The sequence below is a fragment of the Artemia sp. Qi Xiang Cuo genome, chromosome 21 (assembly GCF_049724085.1).
Source record: "Artemia sp. Qi Xiang Cuo chromosome 21, ASM4972408v1, whole genome shotgun sequence".
NCBI lineage: Eukaryota > Metazoa > Arthropoda > Branchiopoda > Anostraca > Artemiidae > Artemia > Artemia sp. Qi Xiang Cuo.
The window spans coordinates 5681778-5706054 of record NC_142814.1 but is presented as its reverse complement, the minus strand read 5'-3'; the positions used below and the strand labels follow the sequence as shown (position 1 = coordinate 5706054).

The 24277-nt window shown below is 36.2% G+C and overlaps 1 protein-coding gene across 2 annotated transcripts in view; it reads right to left on the bottom strand.

Annotated features, from left to right (window-relative positions):
• The window catches only part of LOC148939181 (terminal nucleotidyltransferase 4B-like), a 585918-nt gene that overhangs the window by 20329 nt on the left and 541312 nt on the right, over positions 1-24277 (bottom strand). For both annotated transcript variants that reach the window (XM_089107013.1, XM_089107012.1), the window contains 3 exons: positions 9534-9754; positions 3548-3899; positions 285-656 (listed from right to left, as the gene is read on the bottom strand). In XM_089107013.1, coding sequence (XP_088963139.1) covers positions 285-656; positions 3548-3899; positions 9534-9754 — 945 coding nt within the window. The remainder of the gene's footprint in view (positions 1-284; positions 657-3547; positions 3900-9533; positions 9755-24277) is intronic.

Below are 24277 nucleotides of genomic sequence, written 5' to 3'. Positions count from 1 at the left end.
TTAGAAATAATACTATAATACAAATATACTAAAAATTGGCTTAAGATACTACTACTAACATTCTAAATGTATATTACTAAATAAATTAGACATAAAAGATAATATAATAAAAATATACTAAAAATAATATAACATAATATAACTAATTAATATAGTAAAAAATAATATAATATAAATATACTACTGATAATCTAAATGTATACTACTAAATAAATTACATATAAATAATACTAAAATAATAAAACATTGTATAAAATAATTTAAGTATATTAATAATAACATACTTTTTTCGCAGTATTTCCCTTTGTACCCTGGTGCGCAAGCGCATATATTCTGTCCGACACATTTCCCTCCATTTTGACATTCTTTACTGCAGATGGGCATTGCTGTTGTCATCTTTTTACTTGGACACTTGTATGGATCCAAACACTTCTTGTTCCAAAGCCTAAAGTCTTCTTTTGCCCCTTCTATTTCATTTTCTTCTTTTATATCTTTAAGTGTGTTGTTTTTCTTAAGTTTTTTCGTTTCTAGACAAGCAACGCCATCTCCCTTGTACCCATCTGGACAAGAGCCACATGAAAAACCAACCATTGGTGCAGCACGGTCGAAACATTCTACTCCAGGGAAGCAAGGATTACTGGCACAATCGTTTGTGTCTGAAAAATAAAAGAATAAGTAATACTTTCACCATAATTAAAGAGCAGATTCGAAACTTCCCGTGTCGTAATTGTGAAACTGAAGTCACTGACTGGTCGCTTGGGGCAACAGGAAAAATAAATAGGGACCCCCCATGGTCCCAAATCTTCTTCAATTTCTAAGCAGATCTTACTTCAATTATCAAATAAAATTAGTGTTTTATTATCTCCCTCCCTCCCCTCTCCCACGAAAAAAAAAGAAATTATTATTATTATAATGAAACGGGGCCTCTGTCCCCCCGATCTTTGCCAAAGAGATATCGGAAAATACTTTTTATAGCGTAATTTCATTGAAAAATGCCTTTTTTGGTATCGTCATTGGCCATATTGAACAAAGCGACAGTCTTACCCCCCCCCCCCTAAATTTTTGTGAATTGACGTCGCTGTGCATGTTTATCCTTCTGAACTATTTGTATCTAAAGTAAAATATTTGCTGCAAGGGTACTAGCTTACACATTACTTCTTATTATAGAAATGTAAGATATTTTTGTTTATCTTTAAAATTTATATATAATTTTTTTAAAAAGCACAAATATTTTATATATAATATTTTTTATATAAAAAAAGCACAGAAGACAAAGAGTAAAGGCCCAAAGAGATGACGCGAGAAAAATACCTCATGATAAACCTACTCTCTTTAAACAAGTAATAATTGCCTATATATTAATATTTTTTTGTTCTCGAAAATGGCTTGATATTTTTTTTAATTGACTTACCGAGGTTTTTTGACCTGTAAAAACGATCTAGATAGGTCACGTATTTGGGAAAATTTGTTTAGAATCTTAATTTTGGAAAAAACATTTTCTATGTGACTGATATCACATTCATATGCATTTAATGAGCAACTCACATCGTTTTTCCAGGTATGATCGTATCATTTTTGGAATCTATGGCGTATGCAAAATTATATAAGATGACGAATGACTCCGAACAGCTAAAACAAAAGGCGCGAGAATCACATTGACTCGCACACAAAAATGTTGCGCAGCGAAATCTCCGGTTAGAAAAGAAAACTAAATTATAATGGAATGAAGGAACTTGTTATTTTAGCAACACTAAAAAAAGAAGTAAGTAAAATCAATGCTGAGATTACCAATTGCCTACCAAGAGAATATTAATCCTGTAAAAGTTAATGTTTCTGTGAACTCTAGTGGGAAGGATAACCAAGAAGGAGGAATTGAACTCATGCCAAATTTCTTAATTCTTGCTGACGATAATTGTGCTAATGCGTAATTTAGATATTTCAGAGGTTTGTGCAATGGAGCATGCCTGGTTGTTACTGAATTATGCAACGTCATAATTAAAGCAAAAACACAATTACAGGGGAAAAACTGCAAAAGTTTTTTGGTATCTATGACACTAAGCTAAATTATGCAAGATGATGAATCAGTCCGAAGAGCTAAACCAAAGACATGGAAAAATGTCTAAGATAATGATGAACAAAAAGGTTGAGAGTCTGTAAAATGATGAAAGTAAACCTGCATGACGGAGTTAGCTACCCTAGTTTTTTTGTTTTTTTTTATTACCCCTTTTTAGGGCTTCATAATTTTTATTTATCATAGTTATTTATTTTAAGTTTTATTTCTGTTTTCAGGACGCGTTACTGGTTGGTGCTGGGGTGCAGTTGGTGCTGGTGCTGATGGAGAAAATTTTCTAAAGTGTCCTTTTCTTTTTGTTTTGCTTGTATATATTGAAAAAAAAGTTGAAAAAAAAGCAATGATAGAAATGCCAGTGCGTTTAGTTTGATAAATTTATTACCATTCCGATCTCTACGAATTCGTTCCTCTGCTGGGTTTAAGAGTTTCTGTCTAAATCTTCTGAATCACTTGATTTAGATTTTCCTGTTTCTAGATTCTCTAGATCGGGTTTCTAGATTCTAAATCTGAATTTAGATTTAGATCTAGATTCTCTAGATTCTGTATATCTGGTTTCTAGATTCTAAATCTAAATCCAAGTTTAGGCCTAGATTCTCTAGTTTCTCGATTCTCTCTAAATCAGTACTTCAGAGATCCCTTAGAGTATCCAACACAAAATTATTGGATAACACTTAGTCCTACCGTAAAAGCTACAAATTTCAAACTTACCCTCACCTGAAAACTTACCAAACTTACCCTAAGATCTTACAGTTTACGTTTATGGTATCTGGTCTCCCAAAATTGAAAAACTCACATTTTCAAGTTGGATGCGCTCATTTTTTACATCCCCCTATGGCGTTTCTTTCGGCATATGAGATCAGATCAGACACATTAGATGAAGAAAAAAGTTTAGGCCTTTTCCCCCTTCTAAGATATCAGAATTATTTTGTTTTTTCTTGCATTTTCATATATTTTCCATATAACTAATAATTTTCATACAGGGAAGAGGGGAACAAACATGGCAGAATTTCCTTCAAAACATAGTGATTCTGCCAGCACACAAGGACATCTCTTTCATCATGTACACCCCTTCCTCACCCATTTAAAATATATTCAAAACCAAGAGATAAAATCTAGTAAAGCGAGGGCAAGAGGTCGTAGCTAAGTAAAGAGCTGACGAAGGCTGCTCATTCGATGGTTTAATTTTTTCTGAGGGGGGGGGGGGTTATAAATCTAGAAATGCCAAAATGAATTTTCAGGTCAAAAATTTCCGAATTTTTAGATCCAAATATTTGGAAGGGCAAACTTTCCTAAGTGGATTCCAAAACCTTGTCTATATGAGGGCAATAATATGAACGTAATATTTATTTTAAGACTAAAATATTTATCCTAAGAGGTGATCTGTCTTCCTCTTAGAACCCACACTTCTCAACATTTCCCCTAAATGAAAAATGAAACAGATTTCAAACTTTAGTGGTACGGTATAGCTGTACTTACCATCACATTCAAATCCATCACCATCCATACCCGGAGGGCACATACCACATTTAGCTACCATTGTCTCTCCTTGTCCTGAGATTGTACACTCCACATCATCAAAACAGGGACTGGGATTACATGGATCCTTACATATATTCTTCCAGAGCTGTACGTTTCCACTGGCATTGCATTGTAAACAGGATGTCATGGGACTGAAAGATCCATTAGGTACACATGTGTTTTCATATCGACAGACGTCTGCCCGTTCTAAGCAAGTCATCTTACCTCCATGGTAAGAACATTTCTGGCAAGCTGAGTTGATGATTGTAACTAAAATGGAAGGGCTCCATGTGTTGTAATTATTAGAAACCTACGAAAGAGAGTGTGAATTAATATTTTGAAGAAAACAATTTCATTTGAAAACTAAGATTTGATTCTGATTCTTGATCACGATTCTACTGCCGTACTAAAAAGGCTTTAAATCTTGGCATCCAACTCCCCCATCTTTTTCATAAACTCTTTAAAAATTAAAGATAATTAAGATAGTTGTCAATCAATTGAATCGAATACAAAAGGAAGACAAACAATTGAAGAAAAAATTCCTTATGACCAACAAGCTAGGACAGTGTAGTTAGTACTAAACACTTTTGCCTCTGGCCTATCAAAACAGATATTAAACAAATTGATTAAAATGAATTTAAACAAGCCTTCGTTTGGCCATGAAAGAAACACGGGGACTGTAAAAAAAATGATTTTATGCCCAAAAGTAGTACAAAATCAAGGTTACTTTTCTACATGATCCCCTTGATGATTTAGTTATCTATCATTTCTGTGACCAAGCTTTGCAATACCTCTTCATAAAATATTACTCGTTATGGTTTGAAGTGAGCTTCAACGATTTCTTTGAGCTGTTGGTCAGTTCGGAAGCCCCTCCCCCTTCGCAAACCACTTCTTCAATTCAGGGAAAATTACAGGTGATGAGACCCAAATCAAAACATCAGCCACAATAGATGAACAGCAATTCCCGAAACAAACCTAAAAAATTTAAACAAACGTCCAACCACTGCAGGGGGTGGTGGTAACTGTGCTTTGGGGTCGAAAATGTGTATTGTTTGTGGAACTGTATACAGTCAGGAACAGGTAGGGGAGGGGGAGTGCTATTACTTTCAGGGTTCATATAGCTGGGAACAACAAATACTGCAGATTCTTATTGTGAAATTTTGCGCCACCTACGGAGACTATTCGAAACAGGACAAGCGACATGCTGCGCTACCTACGTAAGACATTTTTGTTTTTAGGATTTATATATAAAAAGCACAGAAGGCACAGAGTAAATTCCACGTTAAGCACAGAAAGAACAAAAGGCAAAGAGATGACGCGTTAAGAAAGTGCTTGACAGTACACCTCACGACAAATCTGATCTCTTTAAGCGAGCAATAGTTGTGTATATATTTACGTATTTATTTTTTCCCGAATATAGTTTTTTTTTTTTTTTTTTTTTTAACTGACACACTGAGGTTTTTTAAACTGGCACATTGAGGCGCCAGCTACGGATACTATTCAAAACAGAACAAGCGACATGCTGATTTCTGAAATTGTTCTTACCATAACAAGTCCCGTCCTTACAGTTCTTGCTCATGTCACCATATAGACTCGACTTAGCGCCAGGTTACTTTCATCTTTACCCTGAATAGAGCAAATGGCAGGAGGAGCAGTGCTTTCAAATTGACGAAAGGCTCAAAGAAACTGCCAAATCCTTGGCGGTAACGAATTATGAAGAGGGTGTTAAAAAGCTTGTTTATAAATAGGACCAATACCTCAAACGTCAAGGTAATTATACGAAGAAGTAACCTTGATCTTTGATTTATTTATTATGCTTCATTTAATCGAATTCGTACTTGATTCCCTTTAATGTAATTTCATTGCTTTTGGCATTCCCCGGCAATTAATAAAAAAAAATCAAATAAGCAAACCTGAATTTATAGGTACAATTAAACTCTTATACACCTATATAGATTCAGGTAAATATAGACCTATATTATTAAGGCCTAGGCCTATATTACTAAAGCTTAGGCCTATATTATTAAGGCCTACAGGCCTATATTATTAAGGCATTATGAAACAAATCAGCAATAAATCACAGCAAAATGCACTTTTCACATTAAAAAAAAGAACGAAAAACCGATTAACTTAGGTACTTTGATTTAAAATATAAACATAATTTTTTTAAATAATTTTTAATATAAACATAAATATTTATTTATATTCTATTTTTTAGTTAAATTAAATATATTTAATTTTTAAAATAAACATAAATACAATTTTTTAAGGCTTTTTCGGATTTCCTTTTTCGGCTTTCCTTTGCAGCAGATTGTTAAAATGCCCTTTTAGTATAAAGTCTATACTGAAAAAATTTTGATTTTCGACCCAAATGGGCTATCTTTATTTTAATTTATTCCATATTTAATTATATTTTTAATAATAATTTTTAATTCAATGTTTATTGTATTTAACAGTTCATTTTATTATCACTAATTGCATCAAATTATTCATTTTCTTATTATAATGAGAGATTTTCTTATTATAAAGATTATGGAAGTACGAAAATATTTAAATTTTATTTTATAGTAGCGTTTTTTTTTTACAATCTAGCCTTAATTATTCAATTAAAATAAACTTAACTAAACTAAAAAGCTGTATTAATAGTCGTCAATACAAAAATATGTTGAAAATTCAAAAAGTCGTTAAAAAATTCAATATTTTAATTTCGTTCGCAGATAGAAAACTTCTCGATCATGAATTGCAACTTGAAAGCCAATTACTAGTAATTAATTAAAAAATTTCCGAAAAGAAGTTTTTCAAAAAAAAGTAAAGAGCCATATTAATCTTAGGACCAGAAAAATAAATTCGTATCATAATTAAAAGTCAAAACGACCGAAAATTACTACTAAAGAATAAACGAAACCCAAAACGAGCAGAAATTAAAATAAACAATAATAGAAAACATAGAAATATTAGGTAATAATATAAATGAATAAATAAATATTAAAACGAGTAAAAATTAAATTAAATGCTCAAATCAAACTTAAAACGAACAAAAAATAATACAAACATGAGTTTGGCTACTGCCTTTTTTCCCCTTCTCTTACTGTAAAAGTCTAAAGCCTCTTGTGTCATATGCGTTTATTGAAAACTATATGTACCTTGACTATAATTAAAATCAAGTAATATAAATTAATAATAAATATAAATAAATAGAAAATCAAGACGACTGGAAACAACTTATGTAAATAAACTGTACATTTAATAGGCTATATAGTTACATTAATTAATCCCTTGAAACTCAGCAATTCAAAATAATCACTGTATGTATCGTTTTTCAATGTTGTAAACATGAAAGGAAATATTTGTACCATATTTCGTCTTCAGTGAAGCGCAAATAGTGCAATAAGCTTTACACTTTTACGGTTAGGTGAGGGGGAGAAACGCATGAGTCAAGCCAATATTTGTGCTAATTTTGTTCGTTTTAACTTTGACTTGAATATTCAATTTAATTAGTAGCAGTAGTAGTAGTGGCCCTGAAAGTTTCTAAGATTGCAGTTGCGTCTTTTTTGATAACTTGGATGCCGATATCTTCTTTTGATTTAACTCAACGTAACGACCAGCATTCCCCAAAATTTCACCTCAATACCTTTACTTTTTCGAAAAATACCCTTGATCAAACATGCCTCCTTTTCCCAATAAAAGACCTTATGCAAACAACCTAAGCAAAGGCCAACTTGTATAACTTTGAGCAAATTTACTAATTTACTTTAAGGGAAAATTTAAGGAAAAAAACTCTAAAATTAAAATAGCGTGCTAAACCACAATTATTTTTTATTTGTTTATATTTAGCAAGGATCCTTTTAAACAAAGGGCAAAATATGACTCTTTGAGGTATTAATTATATTAATACAAGATTGAAATTTATAAAAAATTAAACCGAATGATTTTATTTGACATTGCCCTCAACATTTCCTAAAAGCTTTGCCTTAATAAATTTAGTCTTTTAGGGGACTCCAGTGGATCAAACCAACCTTACATATGAACGATGTACAATTTATATAAAGTACAACACTTGCCCCATGGACTGTGGGGGGTTTTTGATACCTGGAGGCATTGATATTTGACTTTTTGACCATTTTCAACAAGATGGCAATCCCAAAATTTGAATCAGATATCTTGGGGGGGGAGGGCAGCTATAAAGGGAGTGGGAGAAGAACTGGTTTCCTTCCGACAACTTTTTGACATCCTCCTCAACACAGGGGCGGATCCAGGATTTTTTTGAAGAGGGGGGGCAAAATAGATTGATCCGATAAACTTGCGTTAGGAGCAAGCTTAATTAACGCAAACTTGAGTTAATTAAGTAAATTACACTACTTTAAACTAGGCTAGGGGAGGCGTGACCCCCTCCCCCCCCCCCGGATCCGCCACTGCATCAACATGCCCTGAATGTTAAAACTTAATGCACTCAACTGTTCTTGCAATATTGCAGATAAACCTTTTTGATAAACTGGATTCACATATTATCTTTTGATTTAATTAACAAAATCAAACATCAACATTCTCCGAAATTTCACCTTGATACCCTTAGCCTTCCCAAAATCTCCTCAATTCAAATATCCCCCACCCCTCTTTCTAATGATAAATTCTGCACGTGAAAAAGGGCTGTGGGGGGTTTGGTAAACCCTGGAGGTACAGTTATTTGACCTTTTGATTATTTTGAACAAAATGGCTATCTCAAGATTTTGATCAGATGCATTTAGGGGAAAGGAGCTCTGAGGGGGTTGAGCTAGTTGCCCTTTGACACATTTCACTCTGAATAGGGGAACTAGAACTATCAATTTCCGATTTAATGAGCCATTTCCGAAGTTTATAGGGCTGCTTCTTCCATATGAAATGCCTCTTAGAAACAATAATAATAATAATAATAAATTAACTAAGAATAATGATTGATTTGCCATTAATGGCAAATGTCAGTTTTTAGTTTTTAGGACTAATATTTGTAGTTGTGTTTGAGTGTTGATTTTTTTTCTTTTCTTTGAATTAATTGTACTCTATCATTTTCATTTTTGTAAGACAGGTTACAATACAATACATTGAAGTCTTATGGCCCCTTACTATAGGCAAGGCTATTGCGTTGCCTCTGATAATTGCCTCTGACCAATTATTTTGAAGAAGTATACATTTTTATAGTTTGAAAAACTGAAACAAATGCCTTGTCAAGTTAAATAGAAATTGAAAAAAAAACTCAATTCAATTTCTAATACCTTTGGATATTTGTAACCAATGCAGATTGCATTGGGAAAAAAAGAAGAGAAAAGAAACATAACTACACAAAAAAAAAAAATTATAAAAGAAAGAAATAAAAAGTTCAGATAAAACCGATCCAACTTACCTTATGTCGAGGGGCAGGGCTTAAGAAGTTGAGTACTGAGGAGCAATGAGCTGAACCAAGATTAATGACCAAACGGACTTTTTTTTAGAAGATGCCCTCCGGGGGGAGGGGTATCCTCTGAAACTTTGTATAAAGTAGAAAAATCTTAAATATCAAAATCCCATTAGAATTTTCTATTTTTAAGCGTTTATTTTGCCCCTTAACACCAAAACTGTCATAGAACCACACATTTTAAATTATGAACTATGGGGTCTACGGCTGCTGGCATTTTATTTTGGTATAAAGTGTATCCCCCTCCCTCCAGGAGATGCAAAACATCAAGGAAATGAATAGAGCTTTAACAGCAGGAAAATATGTTTTCAACTATAGAATATCCGAAATTGGTCAAAATTTGGAGGTTGCCAAATTTTTGGAAACCTCGACGAGGGAGGTTGCCGTAAAGCATTCACAGACACTAAAATTTGAATTAAGTATCTTCAACGCTTTTCAAGTTCTTCAAAATCTCTCTGATTATAAGTTGGCTCAACATATCTAGATCGAAAAGATAAGTCTACAAAATCCACACACCTCAATTTCATAGCTTCCAGTATTATTTGTACCCAAGTGACACCTTACAAGCTTGCTATTAACATAAGCCGCCTTCGTGGGCGTCAAATGATTTCCATTGGCTGTTCGACGGCAGCTTAATTCTGTTGTATTAATGAAGCCAGATCCATCTATCCTAACATCGTCACAAAGTCCTTTTCCGAGGTCGCATATGATGTGACCATCAAGGTTTGGAGGTGTTTCTGGAAAAATAAACAAATAAAAACAAAGACAAAGATACAATGCCGATGTCTATAATGATACCCTCCTTACGACCAAAGAATTACTAGTTCCAAAAAGATAGAGAGAGGATTAATGGATGTTTTTTTTAACAGTACTTAAGAGAGCTTCAATGGGTCCCCTGGGAACAGGGTAGGATCACAGCCCTTTAAAAAGGGCAACCCCGATATTTAGACTTCAATTTGCCGTGTGACCCTCTTGCCCAAATTCCTTTCTACAACTTTTAACAACTTACTGCACCAACATGTCGCCTGAGCCCAACACACCTACGCATGATCCTTCTCCCCTCTAATCTATTTAAAGTTTCACTCTACGCTCCAAATTTTGTATAAGTATTTTAAATTTAACAATTCGCTTTGAAAAATAATCCTTTGATAAAGCTCAGTTACCAAGTTTTGGTAAATCTATAGAATCTTCGTTTTAGGAATCGGCAGATGGCTTTGATGGGATAATATTTGCTGGAAATTGGTTCCGAATAGATGTAGATAAACAATAAAGCTTTTTTCGAGTAATTTCCTCAAGATGTTTCATCCTTCAAGCAATGAGATCAAACTGTCGCTAACACGTTTACCTTACTACCCTGGTAAACGGTGGAGGAAAGAGCTGAATACTACTACTACTACTACTACTACTACTACTACTATTAACAACTCACCGCAGCACCAAGCCACCTGAGGCCAACACAGCTACGCACACTCCTCCTCCATCCCAATCTATTCAAAGCCTCAATTTTAACACCCGTCCACGAAGTTCCCATTTCCTTTAAATGTTTCTTTATGACGTCCTCCCACCCCAGACGGGGACGACCTGTTTTCCGTTTAGCCCTAGACGGTTGGCCAAAAAGAACAATCTTCGACAATCTGTCATCCTTCATCCAATTAACGCGCCCTAGCCACCTCAACCTTTCTTTCATTATAGCCCTAGAAAGCGGTATTGAACTACAATTTTCGTATAGCCTATTTTTTCAAATACGGTCAGTCAGCCGGGTACCCAGAGCAATTTTAAAGAAATTTCTTTGGAAAACACCTAGCAAATATTCATACGCTTTTCGGGGCGCCCATGCTTCAGAGCCATATTTGACGATTTCCATCATCGTAGCTTCTAATATTATAATCTTGGTTTGCAGATATATCTTTCTATTCTTCAAAACTTTTTTTAACTGTGAAAAAACACCCTGAGCCTTGGCTATTCTACTTTTAACATCTTCACTGATCCCACCATTTATACTAATAATACTATCAGAGCTGAATGGAAAGTTTGTTTGTAAATAGCAGTCATTGCATCTACATCAAGCTTTCTTTTCAAAGGCAGCTGATGCTCATTTACTGAGGATCTCGATCTATATTCTGGACCCTTTGCAGCGGTGCTAATTTGGGTGTGGTGAGTGTCATGGGTGCCATGAGTTGCATAAGGTGGGTAGCCATATTTGGTAACTCTTGTGCAGGATTTATATAGAGGGGAGTAAAGATTCACGAAAGAAGGCTTTGGAGTAAAAAATACCAGATTACGTTCTATTCTGAAGGATTAAACCCAGTCATGATGAACACTCCAAGAGACATTAGCTGAGCAATGAATTCACAAAACAATGAAGCTTTCCACCCCTTTGATGGATTTGCCATGGTAAAATGATAAAAAAAAAAGGCCATTGAATCAAACGCCAAGGTGACGGTCGACGCAGTAGCTGTATCCTAATAAAGAGCGAACTACAGAATATAGTAAGCAAAAGTTTAAAAACCGCGTTTAAAAAAATACTATCAAGCGAGAAAAATTTTTCATTTAAAGGTGACTCAAGAACAATAATTGGAACGTGAGTTTGAAAACAAAATTTTGAGAGTTTTGAAAAAGAGTTTGAAAGGCCTCAAAAATGCCGGCGGATGGAAGAGACAAATACATCATTAGAGTCCCTATGGTCAAAAACCTGAAATTAAAGGTTTCGATCCCCCCCCCCATCTTGAAAAAAAAACTTTTTTGCATTGGAAATAGGAATGTCTCCTTTCTTTATTTTTTTTACCAAGTCTAGTAGGCCACCAAAAGGCTATAGAGATATATTTAATGGCGCAATTCAATGATACTGTTTACATCTACATATTTTTTGTAAATTTGTTTTGATAGCACTAAAGTAAAATATATTTTTGGGCCAAAGCTTCATTTTTTGGATACATCAAGACTCAATCGATGATAAATGAATAAATATTAAAACTCTAAATAAAAATACAACTTTTAATGGGCAAATTCAAAATCCGAATATTTGAAATCTGTATAAAAAGTAGATTCTTTTTTTGGTTGGGTTAGACCAACTATAAACCCTGTGTCCCTAACGTTGATTTTAAATTAACATAGATTGATTGAAAAAATGCCAATCAAGTCATTTGGACATACCCAGTATAATTTGAAAAGAATATTTTTTTTTTTTTTGTATTTTATGTATTTGTACACCCTTTATGTATTTTGTTTTGTTTTGGGGTCACTTCTTGTGCGCATGGCATCACTTTTTTTCTCTTTTTGGTATTTTTCCTTTTCTTTTAGTCTCCTAGCCTTTTCTTTCCCAGTTTTGTGATCAACTTTTATTTATTTATTGTTTTTTTTGTTGATTGTTGGTTGATTTTTCAATCCTTATATTGGTTGCCCCCAACGATAACGAGCTCTGCTCATTGTCGAGGTGTATTATCGTTATGTTGCCGTGTTGTATTGAGTTGATTCAATAAATAAATTCATTCATTCATGAAAGTTTCAGTCACCTAGCTTAACAACTTCCCAATAATTCGTCATCCACCAAATCATGATAAAAATCTTCGCATTTTAAGACATCATTTTATTGCGCTCATCATGACATCACCTTACTGCAACAGCTTCTTAAAAAAAAAAATGACAGAGACACCAAGTAGCTACATTTAAGCTGAAAAAAATTGAATTACTAGGTAACACCTTGATTTGTATATCCTTATATTTGGTTCAAATATATCTTGTTGCTGATGAGTTGAAGAATTAGTGTTTTATTAGGGAATCTGAGAGGAAAGTTGAAAATTTTTAATAGTTGTTGCATTGAAATTCAAACGATATTCCATAAGGATGTGACAAAATCTCCGCAAAAAATATATCTCTTCCGTTCGAAATACACGCAGAAACCAAGGGTATGTACGCCTTTTTTACTTTAATCTCATTAATCTATTTTTCCCATTTTTTCTCTAAGTTTTATTGTCAAATTCATTATTAAATAACCAAGGTCAGTGAAAATTAAACCTGATTATTTGATTATTTAAACTTCTCAATCAATTGTCTTCCACCAAATCATGATAAAAATCTACGCATTTTATGATATCATTTCATTTCGCTCATCATGACATCACCTTATTGCAACAGCTTCTTTAAAAAAAAATGACTGAAACATCAAGTAGCTACATTTAAGCTGAAAAAAATTGAATTACTAGGTAACACCTTGGTTTGTAAATCCTTATCCGTTTTAGTTTTGGATCAAATATATCTTGTTGCTGGTGAGTTGAAGAATTAGTGTTTTATAAGAGAATCTGAGAGAAAGTTGAAAATGTTCAATAGCTGTTTCACTGAAATTCAAACGCTTTTCCATAAGGGTGTTACAAAATCTCCTCAAAAAATAAACTCTTCCGTTTGAAATACACGCAGAAACCAAGGGTATGTGCGGTTTTTGCCTTTGATCACATTAAGTCTATTCATCCCATTTTTTTCTTTAATTTTTATTGTCAAATTCATTATTAAATAACCAAGGACAGTGAAAATTGAATCTGATTATTTGAGTTAGCAGCTGTAAACTGACATTACCATATTAAGAATTCAATACCTTAAAGAATTCAGAAAATAATTAACTTTTTAGGACGTCGGAAATCGCAAAAAAATATCACTTTTTAAGGAAAAAGATCAGAAATTAGATAAAATTAAAAAAATAGAAAAAAACTTAAAATTTCTAAAAAATTAAAATAAAATAAGTGAAATTATAATTCACTTTTTAAGGGAAAAGACCTAGATATGCAGTTATGCGGTTTTGTTAGTGGGTGCGAAATTTGAAAAAAAAATGAATGCAAGCGAAAAATTATAAAAAAAAGAAGAAAAAGCTAAAACATATCCTAAACATCAAGTTAAACATCAAACAGCATCAGTAGGTGTAGCTTTTCTCTGAAGGTACAATTTTCTCTGGAAGTCAACGGATTGGTAACGTTTGAAGTTTTACGGACAAAAAGCATTGTCAAGTTTAGCGAATCAAAAAGTTTTGTTTATTTATTTTCACGATTAAATGTGGCAACACTGACCAAAATGTGGCACTTCCTTATGAATTTTATGATTTTGAAACAACCAACTAAAAATCCTAGAAAATCGCAATTATTTGGTATGAATGGACCAAAGATGGATCCAGGGAAGAAAAATATTTTATGATGAGTGTTGTGATACTTTAAACTTGCACATTAACGATTATCCCTCTAAAACAAAAAAAAAGAAAGGTCTTAGATTAAAAAAAAAAAAAAAATAATAATTAACCATCAAGTAGCAAATGAGCTTATTCAGCCCATGATCTAGTCAACATTGATCACGCTCATAAAATTCCGCAAATAAATATAAGCAAGCAGCATACAATCCTGCTGAATTTTCCTATAATATGTTTTATGTATTAAAACCAAAACCAGTATATTTGTATACTGTGCATGTGTATATTGAATTTTACCATCTGAGCCTACTTACATAGTTGAACTGATAGTATGCCCAGTATGTTCGTATATTATGTATATTTGTTTTATTAAATTTTTTTATATTTTTGAACATTATTTCTTTTAAATTTTATCTATTTATTTGCAATTTTTAAATCTTATTGATTTATTCTTTTGAATTTTCATAGCCATTTTTCATGGTGTGCGTGTAACTGAACCCCCGTATAACTGAACCCCTGTAACTGAACCCCCGTGTAACTGAACCATCGTGTAACTGAACCACCGTGTACCTGAACCCCCGTCTAACCGAACCACCGTGCAACTGAACCCCCGTATAACCAAACCCCGTGCAACTGAACCCTAGTGCGACTGAAACCTCATGCAACAGAACCCCCTTTAACTGAACCTTTGTGCAACTCAACCCCCGTGCAACTCAACCCCATTTAACTAAACCCCCGTGTAACTGAACCCCATTGTAACTGAACCCCCATGTAACTGAACCCCCGTGCAACTGAACCCTCGTATAACCGAACCCCCGTGCAACTGAACCCCCGTACAACTGAGCCCCCGTGCAACTGAACCCTCGTGCTACTGAACCCTTGTGCAACTCAACCACCGTACTTACATTGGGTAAAACACAATAGGGTTATGAACCATAGTTATTTAACTATGGTATAGTTATTTAACCTTTAAACTGTTTTAAATAAAATGACCGTCCCAAAATATAGATCGGACGTATTTGGGGGGAAAATAGGGTGGGGTGGAAGCCCTCCGATAACTTTTAACTCTGATAAAGTACACTGGAAATTTTGATTTCCAATCGAATGAAATTTTCGAAATTTTTTCTACAAAAATCTTATGTGTTAGCAATGAGCAACTAGCTTAACCTACAGCCCTTGCCCCAGATGCTGCTGGTGGGGTTGTTAACCCCAAAGGCGTGGTTATTTGATCTTTCAGAACAAAATATTTATTTTTATTTTGATCGGATGTATTTGGGGGGGGGGGGGGGGTAGGTTAAGAGGAAAAAGCTTATTGTCCTTTGATTACATTTTATTATTAGAAATTTAAATTGAACTTTCAATTTCCAATCAAAGGAGCCTCCTTCAAAGTTTTTACGACCATCCCTTCTATAAAAACCTTACATTTTAACAATTGGGAACTTGCAATAACATACAGATTGCTGATACAGGTGTATCAGCAATTTTGTTTGGAACAGCTTAGCGTATCAAGATGAAACTTCTGGGGCATCTACCTGCTACTACTGCTATTAATACTGCTACTACTACTACTAATTCAACACTATTATTACTTCTACTGCTCCTACTACGACCTCTGCTACTATTAAACTAGCACTTTAAGGTTACGCATATTAAGTTGAAAATTTGACAGAATGAGGTATTTGAGGTGGAACTTGAACTAAATCAAAAGACACTATGTGCATGCAGATTTTCAAAATGGCATATCTCAAAAAGGGATTTGTGTATTAAGCTGGAACTTTCAGAGAGTGCTTAAAGGGAAAGTAAATTCACCAAAAGGAAATATGCGCACGCTCAGGCCTGTATTTACCCCTAGGTCCCTAGGCCCGGACCTAGAAGCGCATAATGCTAGCGGGAGCAATAAATTATCACTGAGTAATTTTTTCCTGATAAAAACTGGACTGATGTGATTTATCGTCGCCAGGTGCACTCTGTCGCTACGCTGCCTATTCACAGAAAAGTGACTTTAAAACAACACAGGAATCCCATGGTCACTTATAAACTGTCAGATGTCTCCCAAGAATAGTAGCTGAGAGTTCTGTATTACCCCTCTCTTTCATCACTTTTTGCTCATCAGTTGTGTTCTGTTAGCACACAGTTACATGAAAACATGGTTGCACACAGTTACAGTTACATTGGGGTTCAGTTACACGGGGGTTTAGTTAAATGGGGCTGAGTTGAACGGGGGTTGAGTTGCACGAGGGTTCAGTTACAGGGGGTTCAGTTGCATGAGGGTTCAGTTGCACGGGGCAGACACGTACGCAGGAATTTTTTTCGGGGGGGGGGGGCAATTTGTTTCGGGGGGCCAAATCCTTCAAACCCATTATTCTCTGAGAAAAATCATAAAATTATGGGAAAATGAAAAAAATCGTGAGATTTCAGGGGGGTGCGGAGGCCCCCCCCTGCGAACGTCCCTGGCACGGGGGTTTGGTTATACGGGGGTTCTGTTGAAAGGGGGTTCAGTTACATGGGGGTTCAGTTACACGGGGGTTTAGTTAAATGGGGTTGAATTGCACAGGGGTTGAGTTGCACGAAGGTTCAGTTAAAGGGGGTTCAGTTGCATGAGGTTTCAGTAGCACGGGGGTTCGGTTGCACGGGGTTTCAGTTGCACGGTGGTTCAGTTGTACGGGGGTTCAGTTGCACGGGGGTTCGGTTATACGGGGGTTTAGTTGCACGGGGGCTCAGTTGCACGGGGGTTTAGTTGCACGGGAGTTCAGTTATACGGGGGTTCAGTTACAATGGAACCATTTTTCATATCGTCTTAGTCATACTGGCTTCAGAACAGTTCATACACAAAATACAGTAGGCCTACATAACCCATGCAGGGATCTCGATAGCAAATACCAATATTGATATTCGAATCTAATCTTAATACTGACATTTTTTTTGATCCCCCAACATTTTTTTGATCCCCCAACAGAGTTAAAACTCAATATTCTATAGTGCATTAATAGAGAAAGCTAAATTTACAGAACTTGGTTGATACATACTAAGCAACCCAATATAATTCACGGTTGCGTCGTCAGACGCAATTTAGTAAAGAGCGAACTCTAGCCTAAAATAAACGAAAATTTAAAATCACGTTGAAAAAAATAGAATGAGGAAGAATCATCATTTAAAGGATTTTTTTTTTTTTTTTTTTTTTTTTTTCTTTAGTGATTACTCCGTCTACTGTACCTTTTGTACCTTTTTTTGACGGGCAATAAATGAATAATAATAATAATAATAATAATAATATAATAATAATAATATTAAGGAATGGTAACTGCTATTTCGGCTAGTCTTATTGGTAAGTGCATTGCAAGAACAATTTTATAGAAATTTTTGAAAAATAGCTTGAAAACCTTTCAAAAATGTTTCCAGCCGAAATATAAACTACACCAATGGAATTACTATAGCCTAAGAACCCATGTAAAATAATGTAAGTCCCCCATCTTCAGCAACAAGAAAAACTACTTTTTCGCGTGGGCTCCGTATGTGCCTGTTTTCTTTTTCTCTTCTCCTTTTTATTTCGTCTCCACTAGTGGGGACGAGTTGTGGCCTATGCCTCAACTCAGTTCAGTGTGGCCGTCCATAATAATATCAATATACATTATATCAATATACATAATAATATCATAAATAAATGAAACTAGTTTACTCCAAGAAAAAACTTTTTAAAAATGGATGCATTTTTTTTATCAGATAAAAAAATTTAGCATCAACTCTCAAACTTTTTAATCTAAAAAAGAATTTTAGTCCAAAACAAGGCTATATCCAGGGAGAGGGAATAGGGGGTTTGAACTCCTACCCCCCTGAAATGTTTGTCCGACTCGTAAAAAACGTAACAAAAATGAATATAACCAAATTTTTAATGTTTTTACAGCTTTTTTCGCACTCCCACACCCCCCGAAAAAAATCCTGGATACGGCCCTGGTTCAGAATTATTTTACTACATGCGCAATTTTCTATACTAGGTGTTTACGTAGTTACATTTCGAATAGCCCTTCACGCTTAAATAAGTCCTTTCACGCTATGCTAACGTAAAAAGTCATAAAGAAATCAGGATTATCGCCTAAAATCGTCACAATCATCATAAGGAAATAACTTAAAAATTTGTAGTCAGCTTATTTTTTGTCGTAAAGGAATTCAGTTTTGTAAGTATCGTAAAGGAATTGTGTCGTAAAGGAATTCAGTTTTCGGAATTGAATCCATGTTTTTTTACCCCGAGGGATATAGAAAGGAGGTAGGATTTCTACCTCCTAGATTTCTACTTTCTAGAAGGAGGTAGGAGGTGTGTTTTGTCTTTGACCATAAGGGAAGGGAGCTATTTGGTCAGCTAGTCTTCAACATAGACAAAGATACAGGAGGTGAGTACCATGAGTGGGTGAATTTTACTCAACTTTAATATTTAAGCATCTTTTTTAGCTTTCGATCAGTAATTTGATTTCTCGGGGCTGACTTGAATATTAAATTTTTAGTCCTTTCAAGATTTCTTCATTCGTCTGTATCCGTATTTGTTAATTTTATGTTTAATATAATCGTGTATCCTAATTTATTGCGAACCTGCCTCTGCTTTAAATTGCTTCATGTAGTTGACGAGAGACCGATCAGTCTCTCGATCTACCGATCTACCATAACATCTACCGATGTTAGAAAGACCAGGCGTTGGCCTATGTGCCTTCTCTATGGCAAGATGAATGCAACTTTCAATAACTCGTTTACCATTTAGGCACACAATGCATACCGCCTGGGACAAAAACCTCGTCAGCCACGTGGCTTTATGATCACTTTGTAAGAAACGCTGGTAAAGCCACATATGTAACATCGTTAAGAAACGTCAGGTTTGCCACTTCAACTGCAAGAAACCATCGGAGACATCCTAAAGTTGAATCTTGCTCGTCAAACAACAGCCTCAGGGGAGGGCAAACTGCCGGTTCTGCCCACTCAGTAAGCGCCGCAAAACCACCCATCACTGCATTTCATGCCAGAAACCATTTTATAGCGAAGACTAGTCATTATTGTGGTTAGAGTGCGTACCACAATAGTCCAAAGATGATGGAAAACTAGTGATACACAGAAAGACTTGTCTGCTTTTTTGTCTGATTTCTATCCTAATCATTGTAAATAAACATTAGTTGATATCATCTATGTCAAAGATGAAGGAGTATAATATACCAGCCCTTCGTATAATCTTCCTCGGTACCCCCTTTAGTATTCTAGGTTAAAGCTAGTATGAAAAGTTCCACGGTGTAGTGTGGACGTGCCGTCAGTCTCGTCCATACCTCACTTCAGAATCTTCTAAATTAAACTAAAGGTCATGATTTTTTACCTCGTCATAGAATAGCTATCTGGGTTACGTGACCCTCACACCACAAAGGTAATTTTCAGTTATGTTATGTTATGTTAAGTTGTAGTAACTGTAGCTTTACACACTAGGTGAATATAAAAAATGCATAAGGCCTTCTCAATTCTCGCACAAACAAACTTCAAAAATCAAGATATGGAGTGGAGATGAAAATTCAAGCTGTGATCAAGCGTGAAGGGCTTTCTAGGAATGGCTTATGGAATTTAATTGCTCACTCAGCAATTCAATTCTGTTACTGCATTTTTGAATTTTTCATAACAAAATATAAGTTGAAGGGTCCATTCACAATGAGATTTTACTATTACCGAGATTTAGCTAGCACTAATTTGAGCCCGGCAGAATTTCAGTATGCTCGAATTAGCTCCAGCTAAATCTCGTTATTCGTAAAATCTGATTATGAATCGGTCTTAACGTAAAATCGAATGTGAAGGTGGTGTCTACTTGGCACTGCGTTTGTCAAACAGTTCGTGGTAACGAACTGTATAGCAAGAGCGAGCGTCTCAATAGTAACCGAAACTCTAACAAACGGAATTGTAATATCAATAGATACATTTAAAAAATCGGATTTTTATGCTGATTTTAAATATTTAAGTTTCATCAATTTTAGGTTTCATCTTAGTCATCAAAAGTTACGAGCCTGAGAAAATTTGCCCTATTTTTGAAAAAAGAGAAAACACCCTAAAAGTCATAGAATCTTAATGAAACTCACACCATCAGTTTCACCGTATCAGAGGACCTTACTGTAGAAGATCGATTACTGGATCGATTTAAAGAGAAAAAAGAGAAAACACCCTAAAAGTCATAGAATCTTAATGAAACTCACACCATCAGTTTCACCGTATCAGAGGACCTTACTGTAGAAGATCGATTACTGTATCGATTTACTGTAGTAAAGAGCGAACTCTAGCCTAAAATAAACGAAAATTTAAAATCACGTTGAAAAAAATAGAATGAGGAAGAATCATCATTTAAAGGAATTTTTTTTTTTTTTTTTTTTTTTTGTTTTCTTTAGTGATTACTCCGTCTACTGTACCTTTTGTACCTTTTTTTGACGGGCAATAAATGAATAATAATAATAATAATAATAATAATAATTGCAAGAACAATTTTATAGAAATTTTTGAAAAATAGCTTGAAAACCTTTCAAAAATGTTTCCAGCCGAAATATAAACTACACCATTGGAATTACTATAGCCTAAGAACCCATGTAAAATAATGTAAGTCCCCCATCTTCAGCAACAAGAAAAACTACTTTTTCGCGTGGGCTCCGTATGTGCCTGTTTTCTTTTTCTCTTCTCCTTTTTATTTCGTCTCCACTAGTGGGGACGAGTTGTGGCCTATGCCTCAACTCAGTTCAGTGTGGCCGTCCATAATAATAATATCAATATACATTATATCAATATACATAATAATATCATAAATAAATGAAACTAGTTTACTCCAAGAAAAAACGTTTTAAAAATGGATGCATTTTTTTTATCAGATAAAAAAATTTAGCATCAACTCTCAAACTTTTTAATCTAAAAAAGAACTTTAGTCCAAAACTAAGCTATATCCAGGGAGAGGGATTAGGGGGTTTGAACCCCTACCCCCCTGAAATGTTAGAGTGCGTACCACAATAGTCCAAAGATGTTGGAAAACTAGTGATACACAGAAAGACTTGTCTGCTTTTTTGTCTGATTTCTATCCTAATCATTGTAAATAAACATTAGTTGATATCATCTATGTCAAAGATGAAGGAGTAAGTAGAGATGCCTCAGGAGGTCGTGACGGGAGTCCTTATATGGGCGTAGAATACTGACTGGAGTCCAAATATGGGCATAGAGTCATTAGGGAGAACACGTGGTTAATGGGGTCAATGACCTCTTTTTCCAGTGTGTCAACAACAACAACATCGACCTTGACATTCGCTGAGAGCGTGCACTTACAACAACAACAACATCGACCTTGGAACACATGTGCTGTCGACCTCAATTCACCTATCGAGAATCAATAATTCCCCTTAGAAACAACAAATTAATTCCCCTTTCTTGACAGATCAATCAACCAATGACATCATCTGTCAGACTTTAAAAATTTTCACCTAGAAACGATTCTCCAGGAATAGATCCAAGTCATTAATGTCTTTGCCTCGGAAACAACTCTTTTGGTCGAACTCCAAAGGATATTAATAACCAAAGGCCATGGAAACAATTCTCCAAGAAACATCTTAGCGATGAATTGTTTTAGCGCGGGAATCAGGTTTCTTATCAATTTGAAATGCATTAGCGCAGAGATGTCAAGAACAAAACGAAAACGCTGAATTACGTTTAGGGATTATTTGGGCAAAACCGTTTTAGACTGGTTATGGAATTATTTCGGCGAAACAGTTAGAGACATTTTAAAAGATGATTTTTGAAGAGATTTTAGAAGAGAATTTAAGGGTGAAACTCTGTGGTCGTTATAATACACAAGTTTCATTTGAACAGTGTTGTGAGGTCCTCTACCCCAACCCCAAAGGGTTGCAATCATCCAACCCCAACCCCGAAGGAAGCCCACGGTCCTCAAAGGTCCCCCAAGCTCCCAAAGGGCCACCGGCGCCCCCAAAGGCCCACCCAGACCCTCAAAGGCCATCCCCGGGCCCCCAAAAGACCCATCAAGCTCCCAAAGGACCAACAGGGTCCCAAAGGCCCTCCACCGGTCCCCAAAGGCCCACCCATACCCCCAAAGGCCATCCCCGGGCCCCCCAAAGGCCCATCGAGCTCCCAAAGGACCAACGGGGTCCCAAAGGCCATCCACCGGTCCCAAATGTCCCCCAGGTCTCCAACTGCCCCCCCGGACCCCCAAAGGCCCTCCCGGTGCCCCAAAGGCCCTCCCTATGCCCCCAAGGCCAACCCCCCGCCCCCAACGGTCCCCCGGACCAGCGAAGGGCCGCCGGGATGCGCCGTGGGCCAGGAAAGCGCCGCAGGATGTGCCGCAGGGATGCGCCGCGGGCCAGGGAAGCGCCGCAGGGGATGCGCTGCAGGGATGCGCCGCAGGAAGGCGTCACAGGATGTGCCGCAGGGATGCGCCGCAGGTCAGGAAAACGCCGCAGGGGAAGCGCCGCAGGTCAGGAAAGCGCCGCAGGGGATGCGCCGCAGGGAGGCACCGCAGGAAAGCGCCGCAGGATGCGCCGCAGGGATGCGCCGCGGGTCAGGAAAGCGCCGCAGGGGATGCGCCGCAGGGATGCGCCACAGGGATGTGCCGCAAAAAGTAAACTAAAAAGTTAAAATATCGAAATGTTATCCCCCAAACGCCCTCCTCAGACCCCCAAAGGCCCTCCCCTGATCCTCAAAGGTCCCCCGGGCTCCAAAAGGGCCAACCGGCCTCCAAGGGTCCCCCGGGCCCCCAAAGGCCCTCCCCCGGCCCCCAAAGGTCCACAGGGCTCCCAAAAGACCACCCAATCCTCAAGGGCTCTGGATCCCCAAACGCCCTCCCTGGGCCCCAAAGGCCCTCCCCCGGTCCCCATACATGCACACAAAAACTTACACACACACAAAAACTTACACACACACACACAAAAACTTACACACACACACGAAAACTTACACACACACACACTAAAAATTACACACACACGCCAAAACTTACACACACAAACACAAAAACTTACACACACACACACACACACAAAAACTCACACAAGCACACGAAAAATTACATCCAAACAAACAATTACATTCACAAAAAAAATTACACACACACACAAACAAAACTTACACACACACACACACACACGAAAAATCACACACACACGCCAAAACTCACACACACACAAAAAATTACACACACACAAAAACTAACACACACACAAAAAAACGTACACACACACAAAAACTTACACACACACACACACGAAAACATACACACACACGCCCAAACTTACACACACACACAAAAACTAACACACACACACACACACACACAAAAACTTACACAAGCACACGAAAACTTACATGCACACACAAACTTATACACACACACACACACAAAAAAAACTTACACACACAAAAACTAACACAAACACACACACACAAACACACAAACTAACACACACACACAAAAAACTTACATCCACACACAAAAGCATAGACACACAAAAACTTACACACACAAACACAAAAACTTAGACCCACACGCAAAAACTTACATGCACACAAAAACTTACATGCACACAAAAACTTGCACACACACAAAAACTTACACACACGCACAAAAACTTACACACACACACAAAAACTTACACACACACGCCAAAACTTACACACACACACGCGAAAACTTACACACACACACACACAAAAACTTACACACACACAAACACACACACAAAAAAACTTACACATGCACACGAAAACTTACATTCACACACACACACACACAAAACTTACACACACACACACTCAAAAACTTACACACACACAAAAACTTACACACACACACACACACACACACAAAAACTTACACATGAACACAAAAAAAACTCACACACACACGCACAAAAACTTACACACACACACACACACACACACAAAACTAACACACACACACAAGAAAACACACACACACACGCAAAAAAAAACACACACAAAAAAAAATAAACAAACAAACACACACACATAAAAACAAACTAAAAAAAGCACACAAAAAAAACTCAAACACACACTCACTTAAAAATACACACACACACAC